This window comes from Misgurnus anguillicaudatus, chromosome 17, assembly GCF_027580225.2.
Source record: "Misgurnus anguillicaudatus chromosome 17, ASM2758022v2, whole genome shotgun sequence".
NCBI lineage: Eukaryota > Metazoa > Chordata > Actinopteri > Cypriniformes > Cobitidae > Misgurnus > Misgurnus anguillicaudatus.
The window spans coordinates 7499618-7518758 of record NC_073353.2 but is presented as its reverse complement, the minus strand read 5'-3'; the positions used below and the strand labels follow the sequence as shown (position 1 = coordinate 7518758).

The following is a 19141-nucleotide window of genomic DNA, read 5'->3' as shown; positions in this document are numbered from 1 at the left end:
CAAAGTAGTGCTGTTGGACAGTAGCCTTATTTTTTTGGTTTAATTACACAGAATTCATGATAAATTTATGTATTTTATAAAATGTCATAAAACTGGGCCCCCCCCTGACACCATCTCATGGTCCCCCTGGAGCCCCCTGCTCCCAGTTTGAGAACCACTGAATCACAAAATAATTTCTAACCATTAATCTTAAAGCAACTGGTATGACTCCATTCCATTGTAAAAATTAACAGTACATTGAAGTTGCTTTTTTACAGAACTCTTCATGCAACAGCAAATTTCCACTGTCATCCAAAAATAGGCAACAGCCCAAATCCCATTATCTTCCCAATTCTCTAAATAAACAGACGTTCTGCTAATCTTTATGTGCATATTACAAACTGGGGTCTCCACAGGGTCAATGTAGTAATGCAGTGACACATACGCACGCACATGCTGCTACCATGGCTGCCACACGGCGGCGCGCGCAGGCCAAAAACGATAACGTCATCAGAGCGCGACTGGCAGAGGCGCGCGTGCGCGAGTTTAAGCGTGTTAGGGTGAACTGCACGTGAAGAGTGGAAAATGGCATCGAAACAAGAAGCAGAAATTATATTTGCTCAGAAACTAGCGTCCAATGAGAAACCAATCAGGAGTAAAGCTTTACTGAAACTGCGTAAATACATCAGTGTCCGATCAGAGAAAGAGCAAGGTAAATATTATACCACAACATGAACTAGCTACTCTGTTACTGATGATGTCAACGTAGTGAGTGTCTTTAAAATGTGCATTTGAATCTTCAATCGAGTCAAATCAAATCAACTACATAATAATAGAAACTTAAGATTTTTATCATTCTGGAATGTCGATAAATAATGTGAAAATATTAAACGTCCTGACTCATGGATGGTTTACTTAGTATTTCACTAGGGGTTTCGAAAAGATCATGTTCACCTAAAATTTGGAGACTTTTATTTATTTTATTTATTTATTTTTAAAGGACAACACACATCAATCAACATTTCTGTAACGTTAAATGTGCAAGTGTTAGCAAGCCGGCTAATTTTCAACTGTAACTTACGTTTGGCCAGATGTTTTTAGACCAGAACAGCAAGAAGCAGCAAGACAATTAATACAGACAATTAATTAATAAAACTATACATACAAAATTCAACAAAACACCACACATCTTCTATCTCCAGTATAAGAGATATCTGGTTGATTTGATTGGATAGGTTTGGACAACTGTTGGGTTGGTTGTTTCTTTAGAGAAAAAAACTTTTTAGGTGCATGAGATGCAAATGAGCAAACACTAAATACAGTGCATACATTGGCAGGAATCGTGTTTTTAAATAAGTAATACATTAAACAAAATGATGGTCTCAGACATCCACTAACGAAAAGTGTCTCTTTCATATTTATACATAGACAATGATAATAGAAACACTTTACAGATCTTTGATATATGTTAAGTAATGCCATTAAGATTTTATGAGAGCACACACGGTGTTGTGTTAATGTCTTCAGGTGGATTCAGTGAAGATGAACTATTAAAGATTTGGAAAGGCCTTTTTTACTGCCTGTGGATGCAAGATCTGCCGCTGTTACAGGTCATCTCATTTCTCCTGCACTCATTTATTTCTATATACACTCTGTTGTTTTTAGTTGACTTTTAACAACGTGTATGTTAATATTTTGTGTTTGCAGGAAGAACTGTCAACAAAAATATCGGGACTGCTCCACAGCTTCCGGACCGTTGACAGTCGTAAGTTTGACTCACTCGTCCATAAATTAAGTTAGATAAAGTAGATCTCGATCATTAGTTATTATTTTAGACTTTAGTTATTAATCTTTGAGAGAGAAGAAATGTTTGTGTGTGTTTATTTGAATAGGATGCTGCCATTGTGTTTTGCTTGTAATTGCAATATGCCGAGTAATTGTAGGATGATGTTGATTATTTGTGCTTGTGTCAAACTTTTAGAGTTCCTGTATTTTAAAACATTTCTTCAGACTATGAAGAGAGAGTGGAATGGTATTGACAGACTTCGAATGGATAAATTCTATCAGGTCTGCACTTTATAAGCACATCCGTCTGTCTGTGTGTTTGTTTGTTTTTTATTCTGCATATTAATTGCAGTATTAATTGCAAGTTTGTATTAATACTGTTGTTATTTGCTCATCTCTTCATTGTATATGATGTATCTGGTGGTTTTTTGCATTAGTGTGTCCGCTTTGTCTTCCGGGAAGTGTTTGAAATGCTGAAACGACAGGACTGGAAGCCAAGGTGATTTCAGGTTTTTTTAGTTTGTTATAAATTGATGAAGATTTTACACCTGCTCACGTCATGTGTTACCTCTGATCGGATAGGTATCTGATTTCTTAAAACGGTTCCATTTACATTTGGCCACATTAATGCGTCTTGGCAAAACGGATATGAATCCGATCTTCTGCTTCCGCGCAAAATGAAAATACGCTATTCATTAGTCCGCCTTAAAAAACTTAAGATGACGTTTATGCAACAAAAGGCAGCACTTACTTATCTGCACTGTATGGTGGGCAGTGAATGCGCGTCTCCTTGCTGGGCATGAGCTGGAGCGCACAGTACAGAATAGCAGGAGAGTGACGGCGCGGTGATTTAACGTACAGGTCAATGACGGGGAAAAGCGTTCACAAAACTCTCAAAGGTTTATTTTTTTGTTTAATGTCATTCGAGTGTGTCATTGGACTTTTTTTATTGGTTCTAGAAAGCTTTTTAACCACCGTTGTCACTCCAAAAAGCAACAAGTGTGTCGTCTTTGTTTGTTTGCCTCTTTGCCAGCTAACTTCCAGGTGGCATGGTTACGTTTGGGAGGAGTTATGTGCTGACATATGTGATTTCATCAACCAGATGTATTTACACTTGTCCAGTTTCGTCTGAAATGCGTCTCAGACCACCTCCTATAGTGGTTTGAGCGAACAGATTTAAATCGGTTTCGAAAACGTTTTGCAGGGCATTTACACCTGGTGTTTTTACGATTGGATAGCTATCCGATCAGAGAAAATGCATGAAGTGAACAGGTGTAAAAAGAAGAGAAAATAAAAATGAGCACCCTGAGTGCTGCACGATATTGAGAAAATATGCGATTCTAGTATTGATCATTGTGATAACGATATGTGATAGTCGTTTCCCTAGAGAAATGCTATTTTGTTAGCTATTTAAAAAAAAATAGATATGTATCTTGCTGAAATAAACGGGTAATACATATTCTTCTGATGTAATTAAATCAGATTCAGGCAAAAACTTTTTTAGACATACAGTTCCTGTTTTGCACAAGTTTGTTGGTGTAGTTTTCCTCGCACGTCTCTACTTCTGCCATATTTATTTTCCGCTCTCTGCTTTGAGCCACTAGGTTCACCTCTGAGCCCGCGGTCTAGCCCAGTGGTTCTCAAACTGGGGGCCGCGAGATGGTGCCAGGGGGGACGCAGTTTTATGACATTGTATAAAATAAATTAATTTATCATGAATTCTGTGCAATTAAACCTAAAAAAAAGGCTACTAACCAACATCACTACTTTCTATCATTTAATATGCTTTGTTTAATTAAAAGTTAAGTTTTAGAACAGTAAATTTTCTTTGGGGGGGCCGCGAAGGAATGCGCCATACACAAGGGGGGCCGCACGCTAAAAAAGTTTGAGAACCACTGGTCTGGCCAATAGTATAACAGTATAAGACATACTTGACTTTTATTTAGTAAGGCCCCTTCTAAATTTAAGCTATCACAACTCTCTTCAATATGGCAAGATTAAGCAGATTTGACGCAAACATATTTGATGAATGTATATTATTACGTATCAAGCATTCTGTGATTATCTCATTTTTGACAGAGGTGGCATATAGAGGCTTTTGCACCTAAGATCTTCATATGCACACTTTCATATAATGTAAATGTCATCAGTTAATGGGCAGAACAAAGAGGTCATGTGGTAAAAGTGGGCGTCGCTGTCTTGCTGTAAAGGCATCAGTCTTGTGCTGCTGATGTGTTCATCTGTGTGAATGTAAAAGATGCTTTTGAACTGGAGAGGAAGTTCATGAACCCTTCAAATGTGAATCTGAATGTCTTTGTGATGATCTTGTAGTGTGGTGAATGAGTTTTTAGAGCTGATCTCAGGACAGCTTCTGCAGAGCTCCAGCTCCGCTCCGTCCGGACTCATTCTTCACATCCTGGATCTTTATTTGAATGAACTTGCTCTCATCGGTTCAGCTACGGTAACACATCAATCTTCTGGCGCTTATATAAAGATGCTGTTGTGATTTCAAATGTGATGAGAAATGTTGTTATGATAGATGACTGTGAGCTCTCTTGCTGTTGTGTTGTTGGTTTGTGTTTTTAAACATGAAATGAATTGGAGCTTTATCATGATACAGGTGTTTTTAGTGTTTGTGTCAGTTATGTGAGCACAGGCTTTAATGGTTTTCTTTTCTTTCAGCTCACGGCCGAACAGAACCTAACCTTCATCGAGCCCTTTTGCAAGGCAATGGCCAAAACCAAAGAGTATGACATCACAACTTCTCTTGTACTTGTTTGTTCCTGTCGGTTCCTCTTGTCACTCATTCTGTGCTCGTTTTCTCTTTATCTTTTCAGTCGAGTGCTGTTGAAGGCCATCGGAAGCAACATCTTCAACACCATTGTGGATCAGGTTCCTTTCGCCATCGAGGATCTGCTGAGAGAGATTCGTCAAAATGAAGGACGGGAATCTGAATCTGAAGACGAAGAGGCCGGTGAGAATCGGATGAAGATGAAAGCTGCAGAAGATGATGGTAGGTAAAATGAAACTGCAGCTTTAGTGTTTCTAAGGAACTTCTCATGGAAATGTTTGTGTTCTTGATCTCAGATCATGAGGAGGACGATAGTGATTTGGGAGATGATTTTTCCTATGAGCAGGATGTCAAAGATGGCGCTGAATGTGGATCCGTTCTTCAGGTGTGTGTTATAAAAACTCAAATGAATTTGTTTTGTCCTTAAAGATCTTTGTATGTAGCAGATACAGGACTTGACTCGTAGAGACACAGATGTGATAATAACATGTGATCAGGAGTAAATGTGTGTCTCAGAGTATGACATACTCTGATACCTTATACTTTGATCTTAATATGTCTCTGATAATGTCATCTGTTTGTTAACTCTTTGCTTTTTTCTTCAGTTTGACTATGGTGCGATAGCTGACAGACTATTTCAGTTGGCCAGTTATACAAATATCCCAAGCTTCAACCGCTCAAAGATCTACAAGTTTGTGAAAATGTAAGTGCAGTTTTTCTGTTTCCTGACATTTTCCACACAAATGTTTGTTTGTTGTTTTTGATTTAATTGTGGTGTTGTTTTTTCTCCTCAGTTTTCGAGACTTGTTTGAAGGTAAAGTCTTTTCTCTATCTGAAGTTCAGATTATTTCCAGCAGCTCATCTCATGTTTCTGACTGATGTTGTTTTTTTTGTCGCATGAACAGGTGTTTTCCCTCAGGATGAGGTGGAGGTCGTGTCTAGTGATGAGGATGATGAAGATGACAACAGGAGGAGAAGGAAGAAGAAGAAGAGATTAAACAAACAGTCACAGGAGAAGACCGACAAAGGTTCATTTCTTTAGAGAAATCAACATCAGCTAATAAAATGTGTCTTGTCTGTTTTATTGGAATAGGATCCATCATTACACCAAACATATCACGGTGTGTTTCTACAGTGTCTTAACTCTTTCCCTGACAGCATTTTTTCAAAAGTTGTCAGCCAGCGGCAGCATTTATTATGATTTTCACAATGTTTTAAAAGGTCCCAGAATATTTTCTTTAAATAAATACATGTACAAAGAACAGAGGCAGTCGACAGGTACAACAGTGTGAGCATGAGTTCCGCATAAATAATAAATAAATGCGTGCGAATTGATAAATCTATCTAGGAGCATGTGTGCAAATGCGTGCGGTGATTTGACGAAAACAAAGACTTACTTTAGAACCCTGCTGAAAAAAAACAATAAAACCATTACAGAAAATTCTAATGGTTTTCATTAAAATACCAATAGGAACCGTTAGCTTTTACCAGTGTGTTTTGGGCCATATTCCATTAGAACCAATACATAGAACCAATACATACCATTAGAGACCAAAATACCCTTAGAGAACAAATACCAATACACTGTAGTGTGTTTTGGGCCATATTCCATAAGAACCAATAAAATTCCCCCAAAAAAAACAATAGAATTTCTGTGATGGTGTCAATTGTTTTTTTAGCAGGGAAAAATACAATATTAATTCGGAATGGCAGAAAAAAATCCTGTGGCTCATTTTGAGAAGAACAAAAGTGGGAAATGTGTGCTCAAATAGGGACCGATGCGGTCACAGTGCAGTCTTTTTCTAGCAAGTTTGTTGCTACGACAGACGCTAGCGGAGCGCTTTGGAGAGAGTCGGCATGGACACGTTTTCAGCGTGGGTTTAGATACGAAATGTGAACCACCCCATACAGTCCAGAAACACAGTAAATCACAAAGACGTGCTGTGCAGAGATGCGTACATCCCGAGAGAAAACAAAGGCACAGGGACCTTGCAGGCAGCTGAGGACTGCTGTTTTAACTCTTAAGCTACAAGATTTACCAAAGCTGCTGGACCAGTTTTTGTCTAAACAAATGCAGCTTTTATAAACATTTTGAAAAGACTTTTGCTCGGATCAGATTCAGAACAATACACTGAGTTTTTACTGCTTTTGGATCCACAGGTGTTGAACTGTTAGGTGTTGAACATAAGGTGAGTTACAGCGCCACCTACTGCATAATAGCAGAAACATGAATTTATCTAATTTTTTCTCAATGGTGGGGGAAGAGTTAAACTATTTTTCACTAAAATTACAACAACATTATTTTTGAAACCAAAAAAAGTCATTAACTCCTTTCCTGCCATTAACAAGTTTTTACTGCAATCCATATTTCTGCTATTATCCATTAGGTGGCACTCTTACACAACTTATAAACCACTGAAGCACCCACTGATCCAAAATCAGGAAAAACTGCATGTTTTGATTTTTGCTCTGAATCTTATCTCTAACTAAAGTCCTTTATCAAAATTCTACTATCTCTCTATTATTTTATTATAGTATTTTTGAAGAAACCTATGAGATAATTCAGTCTTTGAGAAGGTGATAAAAAGAGAACAAATGAAGATTTTTTTTTTGAAGCAGAGGGTCTATTCTTTCATTTGATAGTATAGTCTATGTTAATATATTTATATTTAAAGGCATTACATTTGTGTGAAAATCATGGCGCTGGGTGGTAACTTTAAAAAAGAATTGCTTGCGGGGAAAGCGTGAAGACCATGAAATATCATTAATCTTTCTATGGGTTGAATATGTCTGATCCACCTGTCAGTCTCTGGATATTAATCATCACCAGTTTTTCTAAATGAATAATGTTGGACAGAGAGATGATACAGTTTTCAGTGTTAGGATCTTCCCATATGTTCACTATGGTTCTGTTTGATCGTAGCTTTGTGCTTGGGGTCATTTTGACCAAACAACAGAGTCTCATAAGATGTCTTGTTTCCTGAAAAACGTCTATCCTGATACACTGGTACAGTACTGTCTGTGTATATACCAGTGGTGCTCAATCTTGTACCTGGTGGTCCACTGCTGTACAGTTTGACTCCCTTATCTGAAACATCTGACTCTGATCATCAGATAATTAGAGAAATGTACAGGATCAGGATTAAAAACCGCTGGTATATATACTGTACTGATACTATAAAAACTTGATGATTAACATGAAGTCTATTTCTCATGAGAAGCTTTAGGAGATGATGTGATTCATAATTTGTGATGGTTTGAATTGGTGCACAGATTCATCTGATGGAGTGACTTTAAAACAATATAAACCACAATAGTTGGGTTGTTGTACAATTATAAAGTAGCCTTTAAGATTAACATTTTCTAATGTAATAATAATGGTGTTGAACGTCCAGCAGATACGGAGAGCTCGGAGATAACACCTGAATCAGTTCCATCAAAAGAAAAGAAGAAAAAGGGAAAGAAGAGACGTTTAAAGGGTATCGAAGATCAGACGGGTTCAGATGTAGACAGACCCATGATAGAGACGGTTGACGTTCCTGCCTCTAAACCACTGAACATGAACAAAAAAAAGAAAGCCAAAGGTTTAGAGGTTAGTGAAGAGCAGAGCAAATGCATGATTTCAATTAGTGATCCTCCAAAAGAACAGCAGGATACATCTGATCTCAGACCAGTGAAGAAACAAAAGAAGATGAAGAAGGAAAGTGAACGTGGAGCAGATGAAGAGCTCTCTGACCTCAGCGTCGTTCCTCCTGCACTGCAGAAGAAGAAAAGAAAACTGAAGAAAAAGACAAGATGTGCCGCTGATGGAGAAACCACAGGTGACTGTTCACAGACGGACGATAAACAAACTGAAAACTGCTGTGCAGAAATGCACACTAACACCACCGCACCTGATCTCTCCACAGTCACAACAACACTGAAGAAGAAAAAGACAAAGAAAACTTCCACAGATGACCCGACAGATGTCAAAGAAGAGAAGACTGAAAACAAGATGAAGGTAAAAAAGAGCAAAATAAAAAAGAAAGCTGTGAGGTCTGAAGAGTGCGGAGAATCAGATGAAACGGCAGAGACGCTTCATATAGATGAGAAACAAACACAGAGTCATGAAAACACAGAGACAAACACTGTGAACAAGAAGAAGAAGAAGAAACTGAAATCTATGGAGCTGAACGGAGAAACAAATGAAAGCGTGAAGAGAAAGAGAAACTTAATGAATGGACACGCAGAACCAGACAGTGTGAAGAAACTAAAAATATTTAATGTGAGTAGTACTCTCTCACTCTCTCGCTCGCTCAATCTCACTCTCTCGCTCGCTCAATCTCACTCTCTCGCTCACTCACTCACTCTCTCTCGCTCACTCTCTCTCGCTCACTCAATCTCACTCTCTCGCTCGCTCAATCTCACTCTCTCGCTCACTAGGGCTGAACGATACATTGAATTTTCAACGTCATCGCGATATGAACTCATCGCACGATTAACACATCGCAACAGACAGCCTTGACGTGATGAATGAAGGGAAAACGGTAAGCGCATGTAATAAACGTTTGACCTATCACGTTTAGTCCTGAAGACATGGTTTGCGCGTTCATGCTATTAGGCCAGTCAGGGGAACCCCCAAGTCAGCTACGCTCAGATTGATTTGTGAGGTGTCAGTTGCGACGCTGTGCCTGTTAGCAAAAACGATGGCGGAGGAAGGAGAGAAGAGTGAGGAAAATGTGTTGTCAGATGAAGCTATATCATGGAATTATTTTGGATTTAGGAGAGATGACGCCGCAAACACAGGTACTGTGGAAGCGGTGATTCATATGTTGCGTCTATTGCACGCTCAAGTTCATTATTTCAAATGTAGGCGTGCAGTATGTGCGCTCTGGAAGCGCCGCGGTCGCGACTCACACGCGGTGCGACGCGCTCGTTTCTTCCAGGCTTTTCAAAAACATTTGAACTTTTCAGAATGACACAAGCGCAGCGTGGAGGTCATGTGACAATAACCTATGTGTCTAGCATTTTCCACGCGTTTTTAGGTGCGACATGTGAATGGCCCCTAAAACATGAAAAATATAAAATATTTATCGCAACTCACATTGTCATCACAACATTAAACAATGTCACCGCACATCGCAACTTTTCCTCACATCGTGCAGCCCTATCGCTCACTCAATCTCACTCTCTCACTCACTCTCTCGCTCACTCTGTCTCACTCTCTCGCTCACTCGGTCTCACTCTCTCGCTCACTCGGTCTCACTCTAACTCTTTCTCTTGCTGGCTCACTCACTCGTTCTCTCGCTTGCTCACTTACTTGTTCTCATTCTCTCTCGCTAGCTCAATCTCTTGCTCACTCAATCTCACTCTCTTGCTCGTTCGCTCACTCACTCATTCACTTACTCTCTCTTGCTAACTCAATCTCTTGCTCACTAAATCTTACTCTCTCGCTCAATCAATCTCACTCTCTTGCTCGTTCGCTCATTCACTTACTCTCTCTTGCTAACTCAATCTCTCGCATACTTTTTCTTGCTCACTCAGTCTCTCTCGCTCACTCGGTCTCACTCTCTCGCTCACTCGGTCTCACTCTCTCGCTCACTCGGTCTCGCTCACTCGGTCTCACTCTCTCGCTCACTCGGTCTCACTCTCTCGCTCACTCTGTCTCGCTCTCTCGCTCACTCGGTCTCGCTCACTCGGTCTCACTCTCTCGCTCACTCGGTCTCACTCTCTCGCTCACTCGGTCTCACTCTCTCGCTCACTCGGTCTCACTCTCTCGCTCACTCGGTCTCACTCTCTCGCTCACTCGGTCTCACTCTCTCGCTCACTCGGTCTCACTCTCTCGCTCACTCGGTCTCACTCTCTCGCTCACTCGGTCTCACTCTCTCGCTCACTCGGTCTCACTCTCTCGCTCACTCGGTCTCACTCTCTCGCTCACTCGGTCTCACTCTCTCGCTCACTCGGTTTCACTCTCTCGCTCACTCAGTCTCACTCTCTCGCTCACTCAATCTCACTCTCTCGCTCACTCTCTCGCTCACTCAGTCTCACTCATTCACTAACTCTCTCTCGCCAACTCTTTCTCTTGCTGGCTCACTCACTCGTTCTCTCGCTTGCTCACTCACTCGTTCTCATTCTCTCTCGCTAGCTCAATCTCTTGCTCACTCAATCTCACTCTCTTGCTCGTTCGCTCACTCATTCACTTACTCTCTCTTGCTAACTTAATCTCTCGCTCACTAAATCTTACTCTCTCGCTCACTCAATCAATCTCACTTTCTTGCTCGTTCGCTCACTCACTCATTCACTCATTCACTTACTCTCTCTTGCTAACTCAATCTCTCGCTTACTTTTTCTTGCTCACTCACTCTTTCTCGCTCACTCACTCGTTCTCTTACTCGCCTTCTCGCTCACTCAATCTCACGCTCACTCAGTCTCACTCTCTCGCTAACTCAATCTCTCGCTCACTCAGTCAATCTCACTCTCTTGCTTGCTCGCTCACTCACTCATTCACTTACTCTCTCTTGCTTACTTAATCTCTCGCTTATTCTTTCTCGCTCACTCACTCCGTTCTCTCACTCACTTGTTCTCTTACTCACTTTCACGCTAACTCAATCTCTCGCTCACTCAATCAATCTCATTCTTTCTCACTCACTCATTCACTAACTCTCTCTTGCTAACTCAATCTCTCGCTTACTCTTTCTCTTGCTTGCTCACTCACTCGTTCTCTCTTTCTCTTGCTCGCTCGCTTACTCGTTTTCTCGCTTGCTCACTCGTTTTCTTGCTTGCTCACTCGTTCTCTTACTCTCTCGCTAACTCTTTCTCTTACTCGCTCACTCACTCGTTCTCTCGCTTACTCTCTCTCTTGCTTGCTCACTCACTCTTTCTCTCACTCACTCTCTCGCTAAGTCAATCTCTCGCTTACTCTTTCTCTTGCTCACTCACTCACTAATTTTCTCGCTTGCTCACTCACTTGTTCTCTTACTCAAGGGCTCGTTATGGTTGTGTGTAGGTCCTACGGCGTAGGTTCCGCGTCGGTTTTCGTTTATACTTTTGCGTCGTCGTCTGCGTCGACGTGCAAACACGCGCGCAGGCCGCTGGTAGGCAGTAACCACGCGTGTAACCACAGTAGCAGCGCGAACGCCAAAGAAGAAGAAACTTTGCAAGTTAAGCCACAAACGAAGAAGAAACAGCAACTTGTTGTGTATAATTTAAAAAGACCAGCAATGATGGATGTAAATAAACAGCGACTTTTAAATCACTCCTCAACTTGGCCATTCTTTGTTTTCACCGTCGCAAACGGAAATACCTATGACGCAGTTTTTTTTTACCTGACACTAGGGGTTCTGGTGGACCAATCACAGCGCTTGCGATCCGCATAGAACTGACGCGCTGTTAAAAATTTTGCGAGGTGCGCGTTTGGCTACACAGAGCTACGCACAGGCTACGGATAACCTACGCCGTAGCTACGGCGTAGAACCTACGCACGACTATAAATCGCCCTTCACTCTCTCGCTAATTCAATCTCTTGCTTGCTCACTCACTCGTTCACTCACTCTCTCTCTTTCTTTCTCTCTCTGCCCGTATTTATCCGTTAACTTCTGTGATCTAAGTCTCACATTCTGTTGTATTTGAGATGTGATCTGTTAAACTGTTGAAGTTTTTACAATCTTCCGGTCTTTTTCTCCTGTTAGGAGTCTGATAAACCTACCAATCAGATGAACACTAAAGGATTTGCGTTTAGTCCAAAGAAAAGTCCCACTGCTCTCTTCTGTCGATCTGCAGGTTTTATCACTCCTGTGTGTAAGAAACAGGTAAACATGAGGATATCCACCCATCATTAACTTCAGTACATCACAGATGTGTCATTATTTAATAGTTTCCCTCACAGGCTTTAAGTCTAGTCCAAGACTAAAATGCTTGTTTGAGTTGTCCTAACTGAAATCAGCTTGCACTGACATATGTTAACATATATCAGTGCCATTATTTTGTGGCAAGATGCACACCAGTAATGTTTTTTGTAACGGTTGATTGTTAAAACGACTTAAATGTCATAATATAACTAAGGTCTAGTCCTCCTAAACTTTTTAATACCTCAGTCTTTACAATATGTCATGATTTTCTTCTGTATGTTTTTTAATCTAGAGTTTGAAGATTTCCAAATCGGAAACGAAAAAAGTGACCTTTGGGCTGAAGAATAATAAAACAATGGGTATGTACATTTATTCATAAAAGTTTGTTGTTGTTAAATGTAGAGATTACACAGTACGACTTTTATGTCTAACAGCGATATTCTGACCCTGAGTATCTATTCAGATCGATATTATCTTTACCCCTCCTACAAACATCAAATGTATTAATAATACATTTGTCCAGATGTTCATTGCTTATCCTAGCCTTGTAAAAAAAATCACCGTAGACATTACATGTAATATATGCTCATTATTCTTGTCAATCCATATTTATTTTGACCATAAACAATATAAGATCACTTTGAGCGTGAGCGGCACAGCACAAATGGATTTATAACCACATCAAGCCACATCTGGATTGGTGTGTGATGGGAAACATGATGATCATTCTCTAGTGTGCTGCTGAAGAAATCTAAAGTCAAAGTCTGAAGCAAATAAAAAAACTTAAAGGTCCTGTTCTTTCTGTGTTTTTGAAGAGCTTTGATTGTGTTTATGGTATGAAATATAACATGTGTTCATGTTTCATGTGTTAAAAAACGCAGTATTTTTCACACAATTTACTTATCTGTGTAGCAATGTTTTCACTGTCCTCAAAACGGGCTGATGTCTTTCTTGTTCTATGAAGTCCCTCCTTCAGAAATACGTAGTGAGTTCTGATTGTGTAGTTTGTTTAGTGTGTTGTGATTTGATAGCAGCTTAGCTTAGCAGAGCTGTTTGTGCTTAGCTGCCGACTGATGTATTCATGTGGGCGGAGTTTAGTCAGAAACTTTTATTTTGACGTCATTAAAGCAGGAAGTAGAGGGCTGTAGTCCAAACCGGCCTCTTCGCTGTAGGCTTTGAAAGGGGACTTCTGTTAAAGAAAATATATCACCTTGCAGTGAAACTTTGAGCTTTATTATTTTACAGGTATTATTTATGCTATTATAGCAACATTACACACTAACTAGGGTTTAAAAAATGGGATCAGGACAAACAAACCTTTGAAGAGCTTTTGCGCTTTTCAACTCTTGATAGAAACACTTGTGGTATGAAAGTACAATGGGCTCAAAGTCAAAAGGAGCTTTATTTTCACCCATATACAGCATGTACACAACAAGGTTATAAAAGTTATGCATTTCATTTCATTGTAGTTTTCATTTTTAAAGCCTAATTAGTTTTTGTTCTTATTCATATTACTGTTAGTTTTATGTTTTTGTAGAATAGGGGTCTGTATTTATCAGATGGAAGATTTATAAAAGTCAATTGGTGTTATTAAATCCCAACAATAAATTAGTGGTCAACCGATTTGAGTTTATTTTAATGACAGAAGCTCACATTAAGAGAGGATTGCGGCTGATATAACAAATGTAACTATAGTAACCCTTCAATGGTTTCGCAAAGAATTTTGTGAGATTATCTGTACGTTTACACCGCCGCCAATAAGAGCATCAAAAAACTTTCTAGCTGTCCTGCCAACAATGCTATAGAAAAAGATTAGTGGACGCTCGAATGCATTCTCTGGAATCCTCTCAAGCAGAAGACACCTATTTTTTTATATTTTTGGCTTGTTTTGAGACTATGGCGGGATAAATTAGACTGTGGCAGGCTATTTCAAAACTTACCAGACCAGATTACAATGGGAATTCATCTCAACTCGTCTTTTCTTTCCCATTTTCAGAATTCAGAAAGATGGACCGAAGCTCACTGTTAAGTCCCGCCGGTCAGTCACAAGTTGCTTTTGATCCCAAGAAAACACCAAAATCTGGTGTGTTAAAGTCACCCACATCATCACCAGCCATCCGGAGAAGATCCACAGCTGCAGATTTCTTTTAAAATAAAAAAACGTACACAACTTCATACAGTCATTTCCTATGAAACCTAGGCCCATATGTGTAAAGCTATTTTATATTCAGATTCTTTTGTAAAGTTAAATCTGCCGTGTTTTAATACATCTGTTGTGTTTCATGAACTGGTTAATATTGAATCAAAGCTTTTAAAATAAGAGCTTTATATTTTAATATACAAGGGCTGTAAGAAGTAAAAACAGATGATTCAAAAAATAAAATCTATAAACAGCTTGTGTAAAAAATGGATGATAATCAGTTTCTTAGGAACTTAGAACTGAGCAGAAGTGCAAACTAATTCATAGTCTTCACAAGACGTTTTAACCACAAGAATAAAGGAAGATGAGTTTTTATTTAAGTTTTTATAATGTTCAAATTAATGTCGATTAATTCTGTTTTCTCTGTCAGCTTGTAATAATGTGCTTTTTTAAGATTTACAAAGAGCAGCTGTGGGTTTTGAGAAAGATTAAGCCATTGACTCTATTAAAGTGGTCATACTCGTATCAGTGACTTAGTTAAAATCATGGTCTACATTTACCTGGCTTACAGCGTATCGGTCGCAAAGGAATGCAGGGATCTCCAACCCTGATAATCCTATATTAGCTTCTTTCGTCATTTCGATAAATTGCTATAAATTTACCAGAATGACTTTACCAGTAAACCAAAAAATGTGGGCTGTTCACACACACAACAACGTTGTCTTTGTTTATTATAGAAACCAAATTCTAGACAAGTTTCTCTGCCAACTGCTCGAGTTGAGCGCAGACTTTTATGTGTTACTTTGCACTTTTTTCCGATTTTGATGTTCTTCTTTTACACCCGAAGACGTGCACATGAACAAAACTGTGACAAAGCCGGTTAAGGTGTTTACATGCAACGTGAAATTGGGGTAATGAGCAAAAAAACTATGTGCCGTTACACCGGTTTTCCCCAATAAAACAAAGCACTATGGTTACAAATGTAACCGTGGTTCTGTAATTTCTAGATGACTGCCAGAGGCGGTGCTTAAGCACTAGTGGATTATCGCAACACCAGCGATAGGTCAAGATAATATACCAACAAAGTTGCATGATGATGTAGGCTGAGCCTTGAGTAATAATAGACCTACCAGCTCAGCCTTCTGCCTCATGGACGCGTTTCTCACGCATTCCACGTGACAATGATCTCTAGTGGTCATCCAGAATAGGCCTGTCACGAGATACAATTGCCCCAAAAAATATTGGTGATAATTGATATTATGGTCTTTTTTAAAACCATTTTAGGTCACTTATTAAATAATGACAATAAAATAGGATCTACTTGCATTATTATTATGCTTTCTTAAAACACTACTTTAACTCTATTCTTTTTAAGAATAATAAGATGAAAAATATTAAATATATGAAATTGGAATGTAAGGAAAAATATATATTCTAAATATTTAAAACAAATAAATATTATAAAATATGCATTTCAATTTTAAACAGTTAATAGTCATTGTTCTGTGTAAATCCCAGCTTCACATGGTTTATTGCTTTAGACGATTGTTACTATAGAACACTTCTAAACAATAGGGGGTGGTTTCCCGGACAGGAATTATCTTAAGCCAGGACTAGGCCTTAGTTAAATTAGGATATTTAAGTAATTTTTAAAAGCATAATTTTCAAATAAGTACTACTTGTGTGCATCTTGAGACACAACACTCGCACTGATATATTTTAAGATATGTGTGAGATAAGTTGTTTTTTATCAAGACAACCCTAACATTTAAGTTAGTCTGGGACTATGCTTAAGCCCTGTCTGGGAAACTGCCCCTAGATGTTATGGTTATGTTTCAGATGACTTTTTATTTGTATAGCTCTTTTCATTGCCTCTGTTTTTGAACAGAGTAGACATGTCGGCTTGTGTTTACATTAATTTCCTCTTCTCATGTCTCATTCACGTCGGAGATGCGGGTTGTAGCTTTAAAACCAATTCCAGTCGGATTTATTCTTTGAAACTGTATGTATTCACCAGAAAAAAAAATCAGCTTAAGTAATGCTTTCTCTTTGCCTGTCACTGTCCATTCTGTGTGTGCAACACTCTTCCAAGACAGACAATAGAAAATGCTAATGACATTCATTTTATGGAAACAAACACACAAGTAAACACTATGGCAATATATTGCCTCTAAAAAAAAACTACTGAGGTCATCTTCACTTATTGTGCGAGAAGTTGATAAAGTAATTATCGTGACTGGTCTAATCCAGAATTTACAGAACCAGAGTTACATACCTAACTAGTGTCCTGTTTTATTCCTCCTACATAGTCCAACATAGTCATGAGGTATACTACCCACCTAAAAAATGAAGGTTGCCCCCAGAGAACTGTAGAACGGACAGCATGAGGTGTAGTAACGTTAAGCTTGTAGAAGCAGACAAAGGTACATGAAGAAGCCGAAGTAGCAGCTGTGCAGATATCTGCCATAGAGACTTCTCTGAAGGCAGCCCAAGACATAGACACTGCCCAAGTGGAATGACAAGCAAGATTGTCTGGCAAAGGTCTTTGGTTTTTTTTGTATGCCATAGTAATAACTTGATCCAACTGGACAATCTCTGTTTTAATACAGCGATCCCTTACTAAGCACCACAATAACAAACAAAAAATTTATCTTTTTGTCAAAGGTAAACAGTAGCAGCCACATAACGTTTCAGGGCTTGCACAGGACACAAAGTATGGGACCCAAGCAAAGAACCATTAACTGGTCCATGATGCGCAGAAATGGCCGCCATGTATACTTTTTAAACATGTAGGCTGCTTTTCCTGAATCTAAAATCTGCTATAAAAAGGTAGGAGCACTTGGAATCTCACAGCATATAGGATCTACCCCACGCTCCTAGCACCATGAGGAGAAACTGGTGATACGGGACTCGAGGGACGTTGTTCCGCCCTGATGGTTCAAGTGAAACACTGTCGAGGTGTTGTCAGACCGAATGAGGAGGACATGACAGATCCTTCCAGAACTGGTATGAAATGCTGCAGAGCTAGGAAAACAGCCCACAGTTCCAGAAGATTGATATGATCCCTGGATTGGGCTGGGTACCAGCATCCAAAAACACCCCTGTGGTTCCATGATGCTCCCCACCCAAGAAGGGAAGCATGGGGATACCCGAGTAAGGAAGCATTAGTTGTGACCACCTCTCGACAGGAAGGAATGACCCCTAGAGGAACAACTGACATCAAGAAATCCTGATGATTCCACTGTGTCAATGCCTGCATACAACCATGCGAGACAACCATCAGTTGATAAAGATGTCTGGCAAGGTTCAGACATAGACTGTTGTTTCACCGTTGGAGAGGTCTGAGCAGCTGTAGAATACTGTCCACTCTGGCATGTGATAGGGTCACCAACATTGCACAGGAGTCCAGTGTCATTCCAGTAAGTAATTGTCACAGAGTGACTTTTGAATGGCGGAACCTAAAGTGGTAGAAATTAGTTCCGCCCAGACAAACACCAGTCACTTCCGGGAACTCTGGGCAACCCAAATTTGGGTTTTATTGGCAACAGGTGTGCAGATGAGTGTGGCGATTGATGATTGGGCAATTCAAAGAAGAGGAGGCACATAAATAGGGCATTGGAAAAACAGGAAAGGGAGGTTTATTCCAGCAGATGCTGCGGGTGAGACGGAGCAGTTGAGGCGATTGGAGAGACGGATGTATTGTGGATATTGAGGATTGGGCGTGAACACACACAGAGCTGAGTATAAAAACTACCTTTATTGAAGTGTTGTGTTGACATGTGTTACTTCCTTGGAAGATATCGTAGACATTGAAGAGTTACCGGAACTACAGCGAAAGGAGGCAGGGACGAGGAGTATTGTACTATTGGCTGTGTCTACAATAGATATCTGGAAGGAGGAGGAGAAGATCTAGTGTCAATGGAACTGAGTACGCTGAATTGTCGTCATGTCAGTGTTTACCTTACAAGTGTGGAATATCAGTGTGCCTCTTGTGAGTTGTGATTAGTTTATAAGCGGCCCCACCGTGGAAAGGATTGGTGGTCGAGCCGGAACCAGCTAAGGAGGGAGTATGTTGCATTGTCGTGGCTGTGACGCTTTCATCTGGCCATCCGCTGCATCAGTGACTTCAATTATCCAGGACGAAACCCCAGTCCAACGTGGTGTGCTGACCTTATTTCACTGTGAGTGTGTGGAGTGCAGTGGGTGAGTCTTTCCTTTGACGTGTATACACCTGAAAATTGTAGTGTCGTGCTGTGTCCATGTTGTCAGCAATCACTCCCTAGGCTGGGAAGGAAACCCTGGTTGAGAGAACGTGTACTGGTGCTGGTGGATGACCACTTTTCTATATACGCCTGCTTGTGACTTCTGATCCCTTTTCCCCACCTGGTGGTGACTAGGCAATGGTAACAAGTAAGGAACTGTGTGAATATTGTGGGGAACATCAACGGAGGGAAGTATTAACTGCTGCATGGAAAACTAGCTGTGTTGTCTATGTGTATGATTACCTGTCTGTGGAGTGATTTCAGAGACCCGCCCCTGTCTAGATCTCTTGTCCTGCCAGTTGGAAGAGAGGAGAGGGAAGGGTTCGCCCTATTCCCGTGGTACATACTTGGCGTGACA

At 40.1% G+C, this 19141-nt stretch overlaps 1 protein-coding gene across 2 annotated transcripts; it reads left to right on the top strand.

The window, feature by feature from the left end:
- Positions 1-464: 464 nt before the first annotated feature.
- Positions 465-14896, top strand: rrp1 (ribosomal RNA processing 1). Of its 2 annotated transcripts, none has more exons than XM_055215342.2 (16): positions 465-691; positions 1507-1589; positions 1687-1744; positions 1961-2046; positions 2202-2263; positions 4096-4225; positions 4447-4511; positions 4602-4777; positions 4852-4940; positions 5161-5258; positions 5350-5369; positions 5461-5583; positions 7951-8819; positions 12223-12342; positions 12674-12740; positions 14378-14896. In XM_055215342.2, the coding sequence occupies exons 1-16, from the start codon at positions 565-567 to the stop codon at positions 14530-14532; spliced, it is 2328 nt and encodes a 775-aa protein (XP_055071317.2). In that variant the 5' UTR covers positions 465-564; the 3' UTR covers positions 14533-14896. The 2 variants fall into 2 exon arrangements, with proteins under 2 accessions (XP_055071317.2, XP_055071318.2); XM_055215343.2 differs by having other exon boundaries at positions 466-691; positions 7954-8819.
- The last annotated feature ends 4245 nt before the right edge of the window (positions 14897-19141 follow it).

Coding starts and splice junctions, on each gene's coding strand:
- rrp1 (XM_055215342.2), top strand. CDS start 565: ATGGCATCGAAACAAGAAGCAGAAATTATATTTGCTCAGAAACTAGCG. Junction 2,264..4,095: donor CGACAGGACTGGAAGCCAAG/GTGATTTCAGGT, acceptor ATGATCTTGTAG/TGTGGTGAATGAGTTTTTAG. Junction 8,820..12,222: donor AGAAACTAAAAATATTTAAT/GTGAGTAGTACT, acceptor TTCTCCTGTTAG/GAGTCTGATAAACCTACCAA.